Source organism: Helianthus annuus, chromosome 13 (assembly GCF_002127325.2).
Source record: "Helianthus annuus cultivar XRQ/B chromosome 13, HanXRQr2.0-SUNRISE, whole genome shotgun sequence".
Lineage (NCBI taxonomy): Eukaryota > Viridiplantae > Streptophyta > Magnoliopsida > Asterales > Asteraceae > Helianthus > Helianthus annuus.
The window spans coordinates 69,544,777-69,566,639 of NC_035445.2; the positions used below are offsets into that span (position 1 = coordinate 69,544,777).

The window sequence follows — 21,863 nt, forward strand, 5'->3', positions numbered from 1 at the left end:
AACCCACCGCACCCACCGCACTCACTGCCACACCACCAAACCCGGCACCCATCAACAGATCAAACCCACAAAAATCAAAGAAACCCCCAAGAAACTTTCAAAAGAATCAACAGTTGATTCCAAAACTTTCAAAAAGAAACCCCCAACATATCAACAGTTGATTCCACACCTATCAAACATAATCAACAGATCAAAACCCACAAAAATCAAATTTTTTCCAGATTCAAAACTTTCAAAAGAACCTGCCTTTGAAAACATGATAAACAACCAGAAGATCTGGTCTTTGGAAACATGAAAAAAAAAACACAGAAACTACTTGATGGCGTGATGGAGGTTAATCGGAGCCCCACGGTGGTCGGGCGGCAAGGGTGTAACAGAGAGGTGAGTTAGGTGGTTGCCGTGATGGAGGTTAATCGGAGATGGTCGGTGGTAGGTGGAAGTCAGTGGGTTTATGTGACCGGTGGTGGGTGCGGCGGCGAGGGCGATCAGAAATAAGCGGTGGTGGTCGCCGGAAACACCATCGTCATCGGAGAACAGGGTGCGGCGGCGAGGTGATCAGAAAATAAGCGGTGGGTGCGGCGGCGAGGTGATCAGAAATAATCGGAGCCCCACGGTGGTCGGGCGGCGATTACTGTAGAGACGGAGGGGGGGGAGTGTTTGGCTGGTGGTTGTCGCTGGAAACACCATCATAATCGGAGAACAGGGGTGTCATCGGCCAAAACCACCCATTTAACACAAGATCTTGAATGGAGATGAGAGAGGAGAGAGTAATGTGAGATGAGAGAGAATAGATTAAATGATAAATGTCAGTGACAATAAATAGAGAGAGAGAATAGATTAGACATTTAAGAGTAAATGACCAAATTACCCCTTTTCCTGATTGGTTGAGAGTGGTTCTCGCGGTTCTTACAACTGGAGGTGGTTTCTATTTTAGCGGCTCCCATTGATCATATAACAGTTTTATTTGTATATGTTGGGATTTAAGGGTGTGTTCTAACCAATGTAACAATAACTTTTTTTGTTAACGGAATTGTGCATCGGAAATAAGATCAATCTGAACAAAAAATTATAGCAATAATGGAGGTAGGGGTGGTCATCACTCATCACTCACTCACAACTTCCAATCAAATTCCGCCATGTCATCAACCATTATTCCATCACTAGGGATGGATTTTAGTGGAAATGCCCATCACTCACCACCAAACCCAACAATTTCCCTCAAAACCAACAATTTCCCTAACCACCCAATACCCCATCACGCGTCAAAAATACCACGTGTTTTAAAACTGACGCATTATACATTTGAGTGGCGGTGGTGTTTGGGAACTCATCACTCGTTATATAATTCCATCATGGGGGATTTGCTTTCCACCCCAGGTCCCCTAAGTCATCACAAATTCTCATATCATTAAATCAAGGTGTTTAGAAACTCAAGCTTCCCTTCAACATGATATCACACAATTTTACACTCAAATATGTAACAACTGATCTATAAACTATGACATATATACACAGAGAGAAACAACCGGTAACAACTGCTGACATCACCTAGAAACGACCTCTTACAATCAAAATAACCGAAAGATTCTCAGTTGTCAAAAACAGTTGATAATCCTACAAAAGACTAGTACGGCGTAAAAGAATACAAACTTAAGCAAGTGATCTAGGTAAAGCAACTATTACATAGAATAATTTGTTGTTCCTTCCAATCAAGAGTTCTTTTAAGGCTTTAGTGCTTTGTGGTCTTCGGTTCTAGTTCTTTGTCTTCGTCAGTCGTTTCTAATAGCGTATGTATTAGGCATTGACTATGTGTATCAATTTGTGATTATATGTACTAAAAATAGTGGAACCCATTGTATTATTTATAGTGATGATTATCAATAGAGAAAGGCAAGTAACCTATTCTTTCATGGTATCATCCTTCGATCCTCTCCTATTTTCTCTCTAAACCCTCATCGGCTCACCCCTCTCCTCTCCATCATCTTCTGCCGCCGCCATGACTGGCTCAAACAACACCTCTCCAATCACCATTGAATCCAAGATTCACCCCGCTACAACTATCACCAACATAAAAACCCTTATACCCATTACTCTCGAAATCGAGTCCGGGCAATATAACTCTTGGGCCACTCTCTTCAAACTTCACTGCAAAGCTTTCCTTGTCTATGACCATATCAAAAGCAAACCGGAAACCACTTCCTCTTCCACCGAAACCACCAAACAGTCGGATGATTGGGAGCGGCTGGATGCTATTGTACTGCAATGGATATACAACACAATCTCAAACGACCTCTTACACACCATTATTAACAAGACTGCCACCGCGTACGACGCCTGGGTTGCCATCGAAAATCTTTTTCATGACAACAAGAGTGCTCGTGCGATTTATCTCATGCACAAATTTTCCAACACCAGGCTTGACGGCTTCCCGAACGTGTCCGCCTACTGCCAAGAACTCAAAGTCTTGGCCGATCAGCTTGCCAACGTCAATGCTCCTGTGGACAGTGATCGACTTGTACTTCAGTTGATTGCCGGTTTGAATGAAGAATATGACGGAATCGCCACCATCTTGCAACAACAGGAACCATTATCGTCTTTCTACACCGCTCGCTCCAAGATCATTCAAGTCGAAAGTCGTAAAGCCGAACAAGCTTTACATGCTTCCAAAGCGGCTGCTTCGGCCCTCACGGCCACCACACAGCGTGCGGCAACATCTGATATGACTCGGCAAGATGACCGGACCGGCGGCAGGGGCCGCGGTCGGTCGGGCAGACGTGGCAGGGGACGCGGATACTACGGCAAAGGGCGTTCAGCAAACCCTTGGCCCAACCAGTTCTATAACCAGTGCATGCCCAACCCACCCTACAGTCTATATCCACCATTAGGCCCATCTCCACAAGCCTATTGGCCCATACCGCCCTGCCCGTATCCACCTATAAGTCGGCCCAACAATGCTTCGGCCCAAAGTTCAGGTATTCTCGGCCCACGCCCCTCTCAAGCTCATACTACCTACAGCCTGACGGACATCGAACAAGCAATGTACACCATGTCTTTGCAGCAGCCCGACCCTACTCAGTATATGGACACGGGAGCAACGTCCAATGCATCTCATGAATCAGGTAACTACCATTCTTTTTCTAATTCGTGCGTGTCTCAAAAAATTATTGTAGGAAATGGCGACACCATTCCGGTATTAGGACAGGGCACAAAATACCTTCCCAAAGCCTTCCCACCCTTTATCCTTAAAAACGTCCTATATTCACCTAAAATTGTCAAAAACCTAATATCCGTTCGTCGCTTTACCACGGATAATTATATTTCTGTGGAATTTGACCCATTTGGTTTTCTTGTGAAGGATTACAAGACCAAGAAGCCGCTCCTTAGATGCAACAGCAGCGGTGATCTTTACCCTCTGGTGCCCGGGTCATCTCCCTCTCAACCTACTGCTCTTGCTGCTATTTCCGCACAACTCTCTGGCATCACCGTCTAGGCTATCCTGGACGCTCTTCTTTGCAATCTTTAAAAACTTCTAGTTCTATTGTTTTCGATAAACTTCATAATAATGTATGCCAGTCTTGTGTTTTTGGTAAAAGTATTCGGTTACCATTTTTTGCATCAAATAATTATATTGTTCAACTGTTTGATATTATTCATAGTGATGTTTGGACTTCTCCTATTATTAGCTCAGGTGGTCACAAATATTATGTGTTGGTCTTAGATGACTATTCCAATTTCTTGTGGACTTATCCTATTGCAAACAAATCCAAAGTTTTCCCATCTTTTCAATAGTTTGCGTCCACCATCAAAACCCAATTCGAACGAATCATTAAAACATTTCAATGCGACAATGGACGTGAATATGTCAACTCCTCTTTTCAAAATTTTTTCACCACCAATGGTATCCTTTACCGCCTCTCATGTCCCTACACTTCCTCTCAAAACGGTAAAGCCGAAAGAAAAATTCGCACAATAAATAACATGGTTCGTACCTTACTTGCTCATGCTTCCCTACCGACCCACTTATGGCATTTTGCTCTCGAAATCGCCACCTATCTCCTCAACATTTTACCTAACACCCATTCCCAAACTGCGTCACCGACAAATATATTATACCAAACCACACCCACATTCGATCACCTTCGGGTTTTTGGGTGCCTTTGTTACCCTCTTACCCCATCAACCTCCATACATAAACTTCAATATCGCTCTCAACCATGCATTTTTCTAGGATATCCCGCCACTCACCGCGGGTATCATTGTCTCGACCTTCAAACAAAACAAATATTCATCTCGCGTTATGTAGCGTTTGATGAAACCACATTCCCGTTTAGTCAACAAATCGGTCCAACACCTTCATACGACTTTCTGTCCAATACTTTCCCATTTCACCTATCTCCTCACATCTCCTCGGCCGAACCTAATTCTTCACCAGGCCCTAATATCCCTTCCAACCCCCTCGGCCCAATCCAATTCCCTACAACTCCCGCTCCACATCAGACTACTACTCCACATTATCCCACCAGCCCATCTCCTTTAAATCCTATCGGCCCACTTCACTTGGTGCCCAGTCCACACGATTTTTTAAGAATTTTAGGTGGTGATTATCAATAGAGAAAGGCAAGGAACCTATTCTTTCAGTTTCCATTGGAGGAAACACTTCTTTAACACTTGATTTATATCTTTATTTCTTTTGAAGAACAACTTGTATTAATTAGTTGTTTATTTTTCACATAATAGTTATTTTCAAGGTTCAACGGTATAATAATCAAGTGTGTGTAATAGGAGTTTTTCGATACTACTTTTAATTTCACATTCTTTTTCTATGTAGAAAAGCTATTACTACCTTTATCGTTGTTATGGGCTTAGAATGTTAAAATTATAAGAGAAAATTCTACTGAGGGATGATCTAATTTAGAAAATTATTTGATGTTTAAGACTGATTATTTAAGTTGATTATCACTGAAATCAAATCTGGTTTATAGGTTATTGTTTTTTAGCTAACTGAATTAAATTAAATTAAATCTAGTATGTGACTTCTCGTGTGAAATTAATTATACACAAGCATGATGTGTGGAAAGTTAGTTATTCAATAACTAGCTAAGTGATATGAATTAACCTAGTGGGTGGGGTTCTAGAGTGTACATTAATGTATGTATCTGTTTGGTATGGGGTAATGGAATGAACAAAGTAATGGAATGGACGAGATAATGCAATGGATCATTACCATTCCATGTCTTGTTTGGTTACCATGTGAATGGAATGAATAATTATTGTGTATTGTTCGGTAGGCAAGAAAAACGGAGTAGGTGGTGGTCGGTGTAGTGATTGTGTGTGGTTATAGGTGTCGGTGGTGGGTGTCGGCAGCGGCGATGGGTGGTGGTGGTGGCGGCGAATGGCGGTGCGGTGGTGACGACGAGTGGTGGTCTCGACAAGGTGGCCGTTGGTGGTGGGTGGCAACAAAGGTGGCGGTAGGTGGCGGCGGCGGGTGTTGGTGGTGACGGTGGTGGTGGCGTCGACGATGGTGGTGGGCGGCGGCGGCGAGTGGCGTTGGCGGTTGGTCGCAGCTGTGGATGATAACGGTGGCGAGTGGGTGGCGGAGGCGGTGGTTGTCGGGGTGAGGTGGTGGCGGGTGGCGGCGATTGCGTCGGTGGTGGGTGGTGGTGGTGGTGGGTTGTGGCGAAGGTCGTGTGTTGTGGTGTTGTTGATGAATGGTGCAAGAGGGGATGGAATGGAAAAAAAACATGGGGGGTGGAAGGAATGATTTTGAGGGAATGGAATGCCTTTTGGAATGGGTGATTCCATTCCATTAACCAACCAAACACTTTTTTCTTCATTCCCTCGTAATCACTCATTCCATTCCACCTCTTATTCCTTCATACCAAACACTACCTAAGTGAATAAATCCTGATCATTGATTTACATCAACACTTGTGTACTGATAATTAAGGGCTAGAATTAGTTTACACAGTTCACTATCAATGGAGTTGTTCACAAATGAACCTAACCCTTAACCTAGTTAATTAATAAAAGTGTGACAATTGTGTATATATTTGTTGTGGGCCGATTTCTACCTTGTGCATTTTTAACAGATTTAATTAAAATTCATAAACCTAAGTGTGGGTTAATTAAATCTAATTAGTTAACAATATGTGTATGTGTGGATAATTAAGAGGATTTGAATCTGAAAGTGGAAGATGAATATGTAGCTAACACCACTCTCCTCTCCCTTATTCTCCCAAAATTGCTTATTGTCTCTCTTTTCTACCCCTCTCATTACACTGGCTAAACCAAGAACAACATATATATGTATATAGGGAGAAAGAGAGATAGAGAGAGAGGTGAGCTAGAAAGAGGGAGATCAGCTAGAGTGTGGTGTGTGTGATCGAGATCAAGGCAGTGGTGAGGCGACTTGCAACTATTCATAGTGACAACAGACGCAAAGGGTAGTGGTGCTTGTGGAATGCAATCGAGCCAACGAAAAGAAGGGAAGGAGACTAAGATTTATGGTGGTGCGTGGAGATTCACGGCAGTTGTAATAGTGTGGTGGTGTGTTCAAGTGAGAGAAAAAGTTGGTGAACTGTGTAGGGTTTTTGTATGTGTGCTCCTAAGTGTGTGATCGAGATTATCAAGGAAAAAGGTGGTTATCAAAGTCGTGGAGGTGGTTGGCCTAGTTGAAGATCAAAACGTTGGTAGTGAATAGTGGTAGCTGGTGGTGACTATTTGCGACAACAGCGGTGGTCGGGATTGTCCAAATGAATGTGTGGAAAGCAGGAAATTCACATGTAGTGTGTTTATGTTTTCCTAATTTTTTTGAGATGATTTACTCTATCTTGGTGAGTATGAAATTTTTGTCAGCCTTTCCTAATGTTTAATTATGTATTTTTAAGTGTTTATTGGTATAAAATTGGTTTATTTTGAGAATGATATGTTTTGCGGGTACACTAAGCTTAAAGGATGTTTTTGGGGAGTTACAAAAGAGCTAAAATATGTTTTGAACAACAGAATAATGAAGTGTCACGGCCCCCGACCCGGTTTGACTCGTTTCAGGAGGTGCGGGACAGAAATCCCGTGATATTTAATTATGTGATTTTATTTAGCAGCGGAAGTTTATTATCGTCAGGATCGTTTTAAAGCTAAAAACTTTTCCCGATTATTTTATTTCACAACTCGGGATAAAACCCCGGTAATTTACAATAACATGGTTTTAATGAGAAATCTTTATTTTTACAAAATATATTTCTTTATTTTATAATGAGCCACTACTTTAAGCCTGCACTGCTTCTCAGCACTTTTCCTGAATTACAATAGATCACCTGAAATATGTTTGAAAAAGATTTTGTCAGCGGGGAAATACTGAGTGAATCATTCAGTTTACTAAAAACGACACATTTATTATAATTTACAGTATTAAGAGTTTTTACATATGTTTCAGATATCAACCAACTACCCACAGTATTTGTCACTCGACCGTATCTGTGACTGTGGTCATATCACCATTGGCTGCCCCAATGAATGACGTATATCACTTAATTTTAGGTTCGCCCACCTAATGTGATTAAAACAGTAGTAATGTGCACAATACCCCACATACTGGCTGTAATTTGGTGATTACATAAACTTAATCACTGTAATTTATAATTCTGAAAATAAATTGGAATATTGTAAAACATTTAATAAAAAGAGAATGACTCACATTGCAGATTTAACACGGGCAGAATATGGATTTAGCCTTGTTAACCTAATTTAGTAATAATGCACACAAAACCGGGTTAGTAATCAATACAGCAGTTACGATAACTCACGAGATCAAATTCTCACAACGAACGACAAAGTGCGATACTTAAACATCCATCGATTTAACGACGAACGACAAAGTATCACCCTGATGTGGGTGGCACTTAAACATTCATTGGATATATTGATCAGTCGGAAAATGAATCGTAATAGCGATCGAGTGATTACCCTGTTTTGCGGCAGCAATTCGATACTAAGTGTTTTTGAACTATTTCTGCTTATAACTTGACGTCTACACAGAATTTATGCGTCGTATTAACAACAGAAGGCAAGTGCCAATGTCTGCTATTTATAGTGATTTTTGGACAGGCTTACGGACCGTATGGTATTTCCCCTTACGGTCCGTAAGGGGTGCAGTCTAATTACGTAGACTAGCTGGAAACGGGACTAGCTTGCATGAATCATCTAAAAATCGAAATTCAATCTGTACAACACATTTTTAAGATAATTATCAATAGGGTTTAATCCCCCCTGAGTTTTAGGGGCCCTGATCCTAATTTTGATTGTTCTGAAAATTTTAGGGTTAGTGCAGAATTACTTGGGTGTCTCAATTAGGGTTTTCTTATTGATTAATCATCATCCTAATTATGGATTTTGATGAGAGTTATTACATGAAGGCACAGAGAGGAAAGAAGGAAAACCCCAGGGGCGTAAATTACGTCATATGGACGTAATTTACGTCATAGGCAAAAAGAATGGACGTAAGCTACCACGTAAATCAAATAGTTTAATGTCATATATGGGGGGGCTGGGCATAAATTTACGTCCCCTGATACATAATTTACGTCCCATATCGGTGAATTAGGAGAGATTATAGGAATTAAATTCCAAGTCAAACCCAAACCGGTATCGGTATTATTCAAACTGGCACCGTTATTCGTTGATCGTTTTCGATTGTTATAAAACACGTGTAGATATCATTTTGGACGTATCTTTTTTGGTTGTTATATCGTGTATTGGCATCGTACATGCGTTGTTGTAACTAACGAATATTATACTGACCGAATGTCCGCTGCAACACACGACGATGCACACTAGTTAGTATTAAGCATTAAACTAAAATTAGACCATAATATATATACATACACCCACATACATATACAATATTAATACAGTAAAAATAAAGTAATTCGAGCCCAGCGGAGCTGACTCGCTTTTGTAGACAATCTGAATCGAGTTAGCTTTTTTTACAAACAAGCTGATTTTAAGCAAGCTTTTAAAAGCTACGAGCTATTTGAATCGCCATAACTTGCTTATCATAATAAGTTATAATAAGTTATTTTAGTGATAGCCTAATAAGCAACAACTAATTACATTCGGAAAATCAGAAAAAAAGAAAAAAAAAAAACATCTTTAACACACTGAGAATAACTTATTAGTATATTAATACGTAATAAACATATAAACAGTCATAATAAGTAATCTCAAACACTAGTAATAACTTATTATAAGGCTCCTCAGTGTGGAGGAGACAAGTCCTTGGAGGATGCCCCCCATGTCAGCGTCACATCAACATCCAAGGAGGATGCTCTCCACGTAAGCGCCACGTCAACATCCAAGGAGAAGGGGGAGCCCCGGCCTGAACGGCAGCAGGAAGATGGAGAGGACGCCGACGCTCCAAGGGAATTGGTGTTCCGGGGTAGCGCCAACCCACGACGGCCCGGGGATGCCCCATATCGAACAACCTAACGTATACTTATTAAAATAAAAATTAATATCATCGTGCTTTATTATATCAGTCTTAAAGTTGGTTAGACCCAACTGTGGAAGTATGAATGTATAAACTTGAAAGGGATGGGTGATATGGAAATCATATATAAAAGGATGGGTGATATGGTATCGATATTGTTGTTTAATAAAAAGTATAAATATGTACACATTAGTTCAACCTATTTTTGTGCCTCAACATGTTTCTAGAGACAAAAGTCTCATCAGTAAGGTGGACCACGTGTGTTGTAAACAATTAATAATATCACTTTTGTTGTTCTTTTGTGATCAATCCAGCACGTGTTTTATGTGACAAAATTGTGTGCTTTTTATATCACATGTCTATATTATAGAGTCAGCCCCTGATGTTAACTTTCTGGGAGCAGCCAATTGTTTATGCATTTTATCTCTAATTATTTAACAATATTAAATACCATAACTAAACTTACTATAAATTCACATCAACTTCTTCGATTTTCTCTCACTTAACAAAATGGAAACTTTTGAATACGATGGTTCTTCTTCGAGCTCTTCATCTTCTTCGTCTCAATCCGAGACTACCAAACAATTACTCACATCATCATCAACAAGCCGCTCGAAAAGAAAGTCAGGGAGGAAGAAGTTTAAAGAAACGAGACACCCAGTCTACAAAGGTGTCCGGTTGAGAAACGGGTCCAAATGGGTATGTGAAATTCGCGAGCCTAATAAGAAATCAAGAATCTGGTTGGGAACATTTCCAACTCCGGAAATGGCGGCTAGGGCTTATGATGCAGCTGCCTTAGCCTTGCATGGTGATGACTCACCACTTAACTTTACTGACTCGGCCCGTCTAATTAGACGGGCCAAGTCATGTTCTCCTAATGATATCCAAGAAGCCGCCCTTGAGGCAGCTCTTGCATTTGGGACAAATAATTATGTTGACGCTAACGCGTCATCTTCTTCAGTGATGGAAAGTGGTGACAAAAATTTGGCAGTCGATGTGGCGCAGACATCATTTGTGGACGAAGAGGTGTTGTTTAACACGCCGAGTTTTTATAATAGCATGGCGGAGGGATTGGTGATTACACCTCCGGGTATGAAAAAGGGGTTTGATTGGAGTGATGATTGTGACTCTAATATGGATTTGACTCTATGGAGGTATTAGAAGAACCGGGTTGACCCGAATAGAAGAGATATGGTTGAGCTCATTTGGGTTTATGTTATTAAATATTTGAGCATAGTAGTGTAAGTCACTAAGTTCAAATTTCGAAATAAGCGGTTTATTTAGCCGGATATATAATTACTGAAAACATATATAAGACATGAGTTGAGCCTCAGTTTGATGTGTTGAATCATAATAAAAATATTTTCTTTTAAATTGAAAAAGTATTTTTGTTGATAATATTATAATTATGGCTAAGATTGATTTAAAAGAACGGAAAATAGCAGTAAATTAATTAAAATCATCACCAAAAAACCATAGCATAAAAACAGTAGTTAAACGAGTATTTTACTAATTATAACAAAACACTTAATATTGGTTTCTTTAATGCATTATTGTTTTTGAACAAGCTGGCTCACCGATTCAATGTTGTTGCTCAGTTCTTCAAGTCTCTTCATCCTCACTCTTTCACTTTCTGTCACCAACTGCACAAACAAGCAAAAAATAATTAATTTGTTATTAATACATTTTTTTCTTAAAACGAACTGTTCTGACCTGATCCAAATTGATTTTTTTAAACAACCCATTCTACCTGTACACACTATGACCCGTTACCCAACCCAACCCGCCCATTTTGCCAGACTTAATTTAGTAAAAATATAAAAGCAATGAAATTGCAATTTTCATGATTTTATTATCAAAATAACTAAATTGCGAGTATATAATATTGGTCCAGATTTATAGAATTTTCAAGAAAATTAATGTAATTATCGAAAGAATAATAATTATTCTGAAGCATGCATGCATGCATGCATTACCTCCATTAATCTTGCTGCCAGTTGACCTTTTTCCTTGCCTTTTTCAGTATATGATTCTAAAGCTTCCATGTACTCTCTCTCCTGGTGATTTGATTATAACATACTTAAATAATCTCAACTTATCTATAAATAAAAGAACTAAATGGTAGTATAGATTAGCGTAGATGGTTTGACTTTAATTTTCGAGATGTGATCTTGTAAGTATCTTTGTTTGTTTTTGTTTTAGGATTCTAGCTACTTGTTGTCCCCTTTCTCTATTTGAAAAAAATAAAGAACTAAATGTCGCAATATATATTAATTGTGTAGTTAGTTGAGTTTCATGTAAATAATAATTATGCATGTTTCACCTTCTTATAGCAGCTTTGTGCCAATGGTTTTAGCTCTTTGTTGACCAAATCAATCTTCTTACGAACGGTTGTCACTTCTTCCCTCCATGGATCATCAAGTGCTTCAAGCTCCTATTCATTCTCACATTTTTCTTTAAATTAATAGCTTGAAATAATACCAAACAACAACTATTTAGAGGGGGGGGGGGGGTGTTAATTTTTTACTTTTTTAGTTATTAATCATGCTTTAAAAATAGTCTTTTACTTAGTAGGGGTGTTCACAGGTTAGGTTGGCAGGTTCCATACTTCGTTGCCGTTTTGAACTGGACCGTTTTTTTTTAATGGCGAATTTGGATCACTGACGGACCACTAGAGTATCATCGTGTCATCAGCGGAACCACCCGATCATATCCGTCTCCACTAGACAAGAATGTCTATATACCAATTCAGGAGGAAATCCAATAAATCCGGGAAAACCCCTATTGTGAGAATCGAACCCAGGACCTCATGGTTCCTAAACCTTATCCCACCCCACGATGCCACTAGGCTGTAATGCCATGATTTCAGAAATTAAAGCAAGTAGAATGAAACTTATATATTGTGCACACCTTGCGAATTTCAGCCAATTTTTTGGTTTCTTCTTCGACGCGTCCAAAATGAGCATGAACTTTCTCCCTCAACTCCATCTTCTTCTTATTGATCTCTTCTTCTGTAATCCTAAAAGCCAAAAACGCCGATTTCAGCGATTCATCTTCATCGCTGCCAATTATTGGAGTCCCATTATAACTCTTCATTCGCATCATTCTTTGTGTTTGCTGTCTTCTACCAAATGCCTTATATGCTTTGTGATGAAATTATGACCATCTTTTGCATCTGTTCAACATGCTTAATCAAAGGTAGTTGGGTCTAAAACTGGCCAAAAACAACTAGCTTTATTGTTGATAAATTTTGAGTTGAAGTGAAAAGTCAAAAATGCCTTTGACATAGTTAAAATGATCAAGAAAAATTGGTTGAAATGTCATAAAGAAAAAGAGTGCAAGTTTGGTTAAAGAGTGCAAAACAAGGGCTCACCTACACAAATGCAATATTATTGAGAGCCTTAGGGGCAAAGACAAAGTAGGAGATAAATTGCAATTTGTAAAATGGCTATATTTCTTATAATTACTTCTTTACCCTTCCAGTCTCATATGAAATATGAATACAAACATGATAGTGGTAAACAAAAACTGATCCCCTCAAACGTAACAACATGAACAAAAAATTCTAATGAAACATGTGTCATTGCCTACATGATAAACTATGTATGATGAGTTTAAACATACATGTTGCCATTAAGATGAACATCTTTGTATATTAACTAGTTGAATTGCCCATGCGTTGCGGCAGGAATTCAATCGTTATTGGTTTGAATCATTATGGTATCGGTTCCCTAATGGAGGGGGGAGGGGGTGTAGCACATCATCCACTATCCTAGGTGGCAATCCATTACCCATTCCATGTCCCCATACCCCTTAGCCTGACCCTCTTTCAATTAATTAGGAAATTTTGATTTGTGGGAGAGGATAGTGGATGATAATAGGGGTTATGGTCCACAACATATAGGGTGGTGGATTAGGTTGGTGGATGAGGGTAGGATGACATGACGCTAATATGGATGATGGTGGTGGTCATTTGGATCATGATCACACCACATAGCTTTAGAAGGTGAAATGTAAACAAATCTTAACTCTACTTACGTGAGGATAGAAAGATCCCTACTCCAAACCAAACAACAAAACTAAAATTATTAGAAAAGGAAGCTACAACAAATGAAGTGATGAGAATATATAGACGTACATACATAAAGATAAAGACACAAAAATTATCTAAAATGGAAACAAAGGAAATTGTATGTATGTTGAGATGTCCTAACCGTTTGTGCATCTGCATATATGTGGGTAATTGTTTAGACAATTGTAAACAAAAATGGGCCCAGAGCAAGTGTCACTGTTTTGGGCTCAAATAGAAATATGACCCGGAAAAAATTATGAATTTTTTTATATATATATTTAAAAAATCTATATGTTTTTAAAGAAAAAAACTTAAAGGGCCTAAATTTATGAACCAAAAACATTAAAGGCTAACTGTTTCGAAGCCCAACTGTTTTAGTATGTAATGGATTAATAACTTGCCCCAAATCAATAAACAAACATAATAGATTAATGAATACGACTCAAATTTTTTATCTCTCATAAGATCAATTTATTTGTTGTGATTTTCGAAAACGTCCCTGATTGAAAATAATCCAAAAAGACATAAAATAGGTTACAGGTTTATGATCATTGAAAAAGTATTTTACATTCACATGTGTCAATGGTGATCGAGTGAAAAAAAAGGCAAAAAATAGGTTTACCGTCGTTGAGAAAGTATTTTACATTCACATATATGAATCATATATTCTTTCATGTTAAAGAATATCAAATCTAACCCAAACACACTTAAAATTGTGTCATGTTTCGGACCGACCATTTAAAGTCGTGTTTAAATTAACTCTCACCTAAAACGTGATTAGTTTCTTGTAACTTTTTTGTATCATCACGTACCAATTTTTTGTGTGCTAAACCAACGACTAGGGGTGTTTATGGTTCGGTTTCAAACTGTGAAACCGCCCAAATCGGTCATCGGTTTGGTTTCACGGTCGGTTTTTTTACTTAACTTTCGGTCGGTTGGTTTCAATATTTTCAAACCATAGCGAACGGTTTGATTCACGGTTTCTACTGAAAACTAACTGTATAAAACCGGATCGGACCGAACAAACTTATTCTAATTTTTTTCTATATATTTCATTCTATATGTATAAACAAGAATAAAAACAAATCTATTATAACCTATATGTAAATTAAAGTAAAACAAAAGTGTGCTATATTTCATAGTACATGCATAGTCCATTGTCATATTTCACTACAATACTTAGGAGGTGGGGTGTGGTTCGGGAGAGGAGATTGGGAGGGTAAGGTGGCGCTCTTCCCTGATCGGGAACACCCCCCCCCCTGAGCGGTGATCGGTGATTTCGGTAGCCCACTCCCGACCGCCCCGACCTCTCTCTCTCCCTCTCTTCATTCTCTCTATCTCTCTCTCTTGAATCTTTCTCTCTCTAGCTTTGATTGGATGGAGTGGATGGGGAAACCATTTCCTAGGGTTGAGGAAGAGGAAGAGGAAGAAGAAGGTGATGATGTGGATGTGAGGTGGAGATGATGTGGCCATGGGGGAAGGGGAACCACACCCTATGGTCTTAGGCTTGTAAATGAACTGAATGAATACGAACGAGCCATGTTCATGTTCGTTCATTTACCTTTAATCGAACAAACGATCGGAGACGAACATTTAAATGAACTGATTTTCTTGTTTGTGTTAGTTCGTTAAGAAATTAACATGTTCATGTTCGTTTATGTTCGTTTGCTAAAAGTATAAACGAACGGTTTACGAACATAAACACACACAAACACACACAATTGAACATGAAAGAACATAACAAATCATAACGAACATAATTGAACAAGGCTTTGAATTGTATAGCAATAGTAGAGGAAAAGAAGAACCTAAATATAGGTAAACCTTTCACGGTTCATATGGTTCATATGATAGAAAAGATTGCTTTTAAATTGGAAAATATAAATCAAATATATTAATACCATATAAAAGAAAGTTTTGAAATCGGAAAGTCAAAGCTAGTTATGGGATGATAAAGAAAATTAAATAGATTTTTAAATTTAATTAGTAATAACTAAATTTAAAAGATGAACGTAAACAAATGGATATAAACGAACACGAACGAACGACTTTAAATGAACCGACATAAACGAGCGTAAATAAACGAACATAAACGAACGTAAATGAACGAACATAAACGATCGTTCATGAACGTAAATGAACAAACATGACATTGTTCGTGTTCGTTCTTTTTTTTAAATGAACAAAAAAATTGTTCATGTTCGTTCATTTATTAAATAAACGAACATGAACGAATTTCCTGCAGAACGATTCATGAACGGTTCACTGAACGTTTGATTCGTTTACAAGCCTAACAATACTTACCCATCCTTGTATATGAGTTTTTCTAAATTCTAAATTTGTAAACAGCAATCAACACCTTTATATTGATATATTTAGAGACATTTTTTTATGTATTTGGACTGTATTTAAAGCTATTTGAATAGCTGGTTATGTTAAAGCTTGTTCTAAGCATTTAACAACTTTTATGCAATGTTTTAAAAATCGGTTTTTAAGTCATATCGGGTTGGGCTCTAAAATGGTTCAACCAGTTGAACCAGGTTGTATCGGGTGGTTGAACCGGGTTACTAGTTAACCGTATAAATTCCATAAAATGCTAATTCATCTAAAAAAACAATCAAATCTCAACAAAGATTTATGTAATTGGTCATAGTTTTATCTAAAGCAACCATTTTTTATTGTAAACTATTTTAAAAATATTTTTATTAGTTATAAGCAATATTGTATTGTACGATGTGAATAATAGTTTCAACAACGATAAAATATTGAAATAGAAGGCACTAGGTTAATTACCGGAAATATGGAAGATCAATATTACCTTAATATCGTATTTTATTAAAATTAAGAAATCAAATCTTAAGATAATGCAAACCGGTTCAATGGTTTGAACCGGCAGAACCGTATTTACCACCGGTACATAAAACATAACGTATTCGGGTTTTACCGGCCTTTATCGTACCGGACTCGTGTCCGATATCCGGTTTAACCGGTATAACCGGCCAGTTCATACTGGTATTTAAAACATTGCTTTTATGACATCTATTTATTTCAACTTTTTTTCTTTTGCAAATTCGGGACAACTTGTGTAAAGGTCCAACGAGTCTAAACCGTGAAACCAAACCTTCACTAACGATTTGGTTTGGTTTAAAAGTTTTACAGTTTGGTGTTGGTCTACAAAAATAAAAAACCGTTACTAATGATTCGGTTAATGGTTTCATCTAAAAATCGTGAAAACCGGATCACAAACACCCCTACTAACAACACTCGGCAAAGTAATTTCCGCCGTTCATGTGGGTACCAAATGATAATAAATCATAGTAAAAAGGGTAATTCAAGTAAAACGTTATAACCAAACAATCACACAACTTAATGTCGATTTCATCTCAACATTTTCCCGTGACAAATTTGCCCTCACAACTTTAACAGCTAAATTCTTAAGAGTCCATAATAATATAATATAATATTATTAGTTTATTATTAATATAATATTATTAGTTTATTATGTGTTCATCAATCATCATCCTAATTCGGGTATCCATTTCGCGAGTATCCCGATAAATCTGCACCCAATAAACTTCAATTTCTCCCAAAAGCTATTCATATCACTAGATTGTTGATCACGTGAGTTCTTTCTTCAACTCTTGTTCCTATTTTCTGTACAATTTTTTACCTAATTCTTCCGATTATGAGTTACCATCATTTGTTTGTTTCATTTACGATTTACGAATGTTATTGCAACTTGATTTAGCTTCTTCGTTCTTCTGTTTTCCCTATTTTATTTATATATATGTGTGATTGAAATTGTTGATACTTAGGTTATATATATTTCAACTTTAGAATATTTGTGGATTTTAGGTCAAAATTATAGTAGATTGTGGACTGGTGTGACTCTGGATTTGACAATTTTTAGAGAAGATGTTGACTTATTGTTTGAAAGGTGCTATTTTTGACTTAATAGTTGGTTTATATGAAGAGTTTGATTTACATAATTACATGCTAATTTTGCACTTTTGGTAGTTTGTAATGTTTGCTACTTAGGTTATATCTCAACTCTAGAATATTGTGTGTGGATTCTAGATTTCCAGGTCACATGTGACAAAATAATAGTAGATTGTGAATTTCACAGTTTTTGGAGAAGATATTATTGACTTACCGTGATCATGGTTTTATAAAACGGTTGAGGCGAAACGGCCAAAAAACGATTCTGAGGCGCGCCTTAGGGGGTTTATCTTGTATGTGCGCCTCAGGGATTTTTTTGTATTTGTTTTTGACTTTATGTGTCAATTTCAAGCAATTTATGTCTTTTTTTATGTGTGTTTTTGATGATGAATTTAGTTAGTATTATTATTTTTATAAGATATATAATTTTTATATTTAGTTTTTAATTCCGCCTCGGTTCGCCTCGAGTCTTATGCCTCGTGAGGCGAAGGGAAAACGCCGCAAAACTCGTTTCCGTTTTTTTAAACCTTGACCGTGATCATATCTGTTGATAAATATGTCCTAATTTTATTGTTTAAAAATTGCTACTTTTGAATTGATAGATAGTTTATATGAAGAGTTTGGTTTGTATGCTATTTTGCACTTTTGGTTTGAATGTTTTTGTATTGACCTAAATATGTATTGTTGTTTTTTTCTTTTTTTTTTTGTGTGTGTGTAGGCAATAGATTGAATTCACAAGGTCTCCTGATTCAGTTTAGTTATAACTTATAACTCAATGGCTGCTACTTCAGAAGCTCTCCTTCAAGTGTTATGTAGCACAGGCCCTAGCATATCTCATACGCGTTTATGCCCTAACACGTCCAAGTTCTTGGTTTCGACTAACCAAGGTTTGCGTTTTAGGAGTGAAAAAGTAAAAATTTCAAGGCATAAAAGTTACAACGTGATCTCTGCGTTTCATCACGGACCAATCGTTAGTGATCGTTTTATGTCTTTAACTTGTAAATGCCGCAAGATTGACAGTGTTAGTGATGCGATTAGTGAAAAGAACGATCCGCTTCTTAAAGGCGATATAGCTACAAATGGGAATGGGACATTTAGCAGTTCGTTGAATATAGGTGGTGTAAACTCCATAGAGGAAGAAGCGTGGGAATTATTACGTGCGTCAATGGTTTATTATTGCGGTAATCCAGTTGGAACCATTGCTGCTAATGATCCAAGTGATTCCAGCATTCTCAACTACGATCAAGTTTTCATTCGCGATTTTATACCATCGGGGATAGCGTTTCTTTTAAAAGGAGAGTATGATATTGTTCGAAACTTTATCTTACACACCCTTCAGTTGCAGGTAATCGAACTGTGTGATTACATATCATTTTGTACTCTTTTTAGTCGATAAATTGATTAGTTAAACTTAAACGTTTGTATGTATTTTCGTATTAATACAAATAGAGTTGGGAGAAAACCATGGATTGTCATAGTCCTGGTCAAGGGTTAATGCCTGCAAGCTTCAAGGTGCGTACGGTTCCTCTTGATGGTGATGATTCTGCAACCGAAGATATTTTGGACCCGGATTTTGGTGAGGCAGCCATTGGTCGTGTGGCACCCGTTGATTCTGGTTAGTCAAATTTTGATTTTGACCTGTTTTTGTTGGCAATATTTTATCTTTGACGGATCAGACATGTTCAGCTAAAAGATCTACCTTAACATGAACGGGTCAAAAGTCAATACGATCCCACCCTTATCTTTTGTTTCAGGATTGTGGTGGATTATATTGTTGCGAGCATATGGGAAATGTACTGGGGACCTTTCAGTTCAAGAACGGGTTGACGTTCAAACCGGAATTAAAATGATTCTTAAACTGTGTCTTGCCGATGGCTTCGACATGTTTCCAACTCTACTTGTGACCGATGGTTCTTGCATGATCGATAGACGTATGGGAATTCACGGACATCCATTAGAAATTCAGGTACTTGTTTTCGGGATGTTGGGTCAATATTGACTAGGGCTGCAGACGAACCGAACGAACATGAATAAGATCTTGTTCGTGTTCGTTTGTTACGAAAATATATGTGTTCATGAATACTTACACTTACCAAACGGGATTTTCTGTTAGAGTTCGTTTGTTAAGGAAATGAACGTGATCGTGTTCGTTTGCTAATTTTAGGCAGCGAATGCAAACGAACGCTCATGAACACAAATGAAAACAAACACAAACAAGCGTTCATTAATAGAATATAAAATACACTCATACTTACGAAATATATGATTTGTCGTAAATTTAAAGTATTTAAATAAAATATAATAATTAAAAACACTAATGAACTATCGGACACAAACGAACACGTTACTGAATGTTCACGTATATAAATGAATGAACGTGGCCTTTGTTCATGTTCGTTCATTCATCTTCAACTAAACGAACGAAGTTTCTTGTCGTTCATTTATTAAATAAACGAACTTCTCGCCGAACGGTTCACTGAACGTTCGGTTCATTTGCAGCCCTAATTTAAACCCATAAACTTATAAATTAACGTTTTGTGATATTTTAGGCACTCTTTTATTCTGCGTTACTCTGTGCAAGGGAGATGCTAATCCGTGAGGATGCATCAGCGGACCTAATTACCGCACTCAACAATCGACTAGTTGCATTATCATTTCACGTGAGAGAATACTATTGGATTGATATGAGAAAACTCAATGAAATATACCGTTACAAAACAGAGGAATATTCTTATGATGCAGTTAACAAATTCAATATATACCCGGATCAAATTCCACCATGGTTAGTGGAATGGATGCCGAATAAAGGCGGTTATATGATCGGGAACTTGCAGCCAGCTCATATGGATTTCCGGTTCTTTTCTCTTGGAAATTTGTGGTCGATTGTAAGCAGTCTTGCGACAAATGATCAATCACATGCTATTTTGGATCTTTATGAAGCGAAATGGGGGGATCTGGTTGGTGATATGCCGTTGAAGATTTGTTATCCGGCTCTTGAAGGCCAAGAATGGAGAATTATTACGGGAAGTGATCCTAAAAACACGTAAGGAGTTGACTTTTTAGTTGTGATGATTTTATTAAGAGTAGAATGTCATTTTCGTCCCTGAGGTTTGTCCAATTTTGCGACTTTCGAGTTTCGTCCAAAGGTTTGTTTTTCTGTATTTGGATCCAAAAGGTTTGATATCTTGCCATTTTCATCTGGCTCGTTAACTCCATCCATTTTTCTCCGTTTCTGTCTTTTTTGCCAACTTAAAGGGCAATTTGGTCTTTTTCACTGTATGTAAAAAAGCCGACTACCCCTGAAAAAGACCGAATTACCCTTTAAGTTAACAAAAAAGACGGGAATACCCCTGGCTTAACGGAGAAAAACGGATGGAGTTAACGACCTAGATGAAAATAGCAAGATTTCAAACATTTTGGATCCAGATGCAGAAAAAAAAAACCTTTGAACGGAAGTCGCAAAACAGGCTAAACCTTTGGGACGAAAATGGTGTATTTTTACTTGACGTTGAGATTTTAATTATGTAGGCCTTGGTCTTACCATAATGGCGGTTCATGGCCAACTTTACTCTGGCAGGTCAGTTTAGGAGATTTTTGTTTAATATGTTTTGATACTAAAATCGAACATGATTTGATACTAAAATCGAACATGTTCAGCTGACGGTGGCAAGCATAAAGATGAATAGGCCAGAAATAGCCGAAAACGCAGTGAAGGTTGCTGAGAGGCGCATATCAAAGGACAAGTGGGCAGAATATTACGATACGAAAAGAGGGCGATTCATCGGGAAACAAGCACGGCTTTTTCAAACATGGTCAATCGCGGGATATGTTGTTGCTAAACAACTGCTTGATAATCCAGATGCTGCCAAGGTTCTAGTGAATGTTGAGGATACGGAGCTGGTTAACGCCTTTTCTTGCATGATTAGCGCTAATCCAAGGAGAAAACGGTCACGCAAAGGGATTAATCAAACCTTTATTATATAGGAGTTTTTGTTTGGTTATGTTTCTTTATCTTTTTGCATACTATTTTTGAGCTTTTTTATGCAAAGTTAATTTATATGAAGCTATAGACATAGTTGCCAATTTTAATCTTTGCATCTTGTATATACTTATGTATAATTGATTTGGTGGGCTTCAAGGGGCCTATTAGAGTAACATATCACAAGTAAACTATGGGCTTCAAGGGATTGAAAGGGGCCTAGTAGGAAAATAAGATGGGGCCTTATATATTTTATTTATTAGTAAAAGGAACAAACCTTTTAACACAATTGGGCTTCCTGGCCCACCTAAGCTTCATAATCACATGCAATATATTTTAGTTTATCATACAAGACAAACGTACCCGTATCCCCAATTCATGTGATGATA

General features: G+C 37.8%; 3 protein-coding genes across 4 annotated transcripts; 2 read left to right on the forward strand and 1 right to left on the reverse strand.

The window, feature by feature from the left end:
- The first annotated feature begins 9,994 nt into the window (after positions 1-9,994).
- LOC118485627 (dehydration-responsive element-binding protein 1D-like) lies at positions 9,995-10,822 on the forward strand. The gene has a single exon (XM_035981958.1). The coding sequence runs from the start codon at positions 9,995-9,997 to the stop codon at positions 10,643-10,645; it is 651 nt and encodes a 216-aa protein (XP_035837851.1). The 3' UTR covers positions 10,646-10,822.
- Positions 10,823-10,925: 103 nt separating this feature from the next.
- Positions 10,926-12,721, reverse strand: LOC118485629. Of its 2 annotated transcripts, XM_035981960.1 has the most exons (4): positions 12,395-12,721; positions 11,808-11,918; positions 11,461-11,541; positions 10,926-11,127 (listed from the first exon to the last, which is right to left on the reverse strand). In XM_035981960.1, exons 1-4 carry the CDS (start codon positions 12,587-12,589, stop codon positions 11,035-11,037), a joined length of 480 nt encoding a protein of 159 aa, XP_035837853.1. In that variant the 5' UTR covers positions 12,590-12,721; the 3' UTR covers positions 10,926-11,034. The 2 variants fall into 2 exon arrangements, with proteins under 2 accessions (XP_035837853.1, XP_035837854.1); XM_035981961.1 differs by lacking the exon at positions 11,461-11,541 and having other exon boundaries at positions 10,936-11,127.
- A 4,231-nt stretch (positions 12,722-16,952) lies between these two features.
- Positions 16,953-21,650, forward strand: LOC118485628 (alkaline/neutral invertase E, chloroplastic-like). Its single transcript, XM_035981959.1, has 7 exons — positions 16,953-17,177; positions 18,214-18,840; positions 18,945-19,110; positions 19,250-19,461; positions 20,045-20,538; positions 21,024-21,072; positions 21,153-21,650. Exons 2-7 carry the CDS (start codon positions 18,271-18,273, stop codon positions 21,477-21,479), a joined length of 1,818 nt encoding a protein of 605 aa, XP_035837852.1. The 5' UTR covers positions 16,953-17,177; positions 18,214-18,270; the 3' UTR covers positions 21,480-21,650.
- Positions 21,651-21,863: the final 213 nt, after the last annotated feature.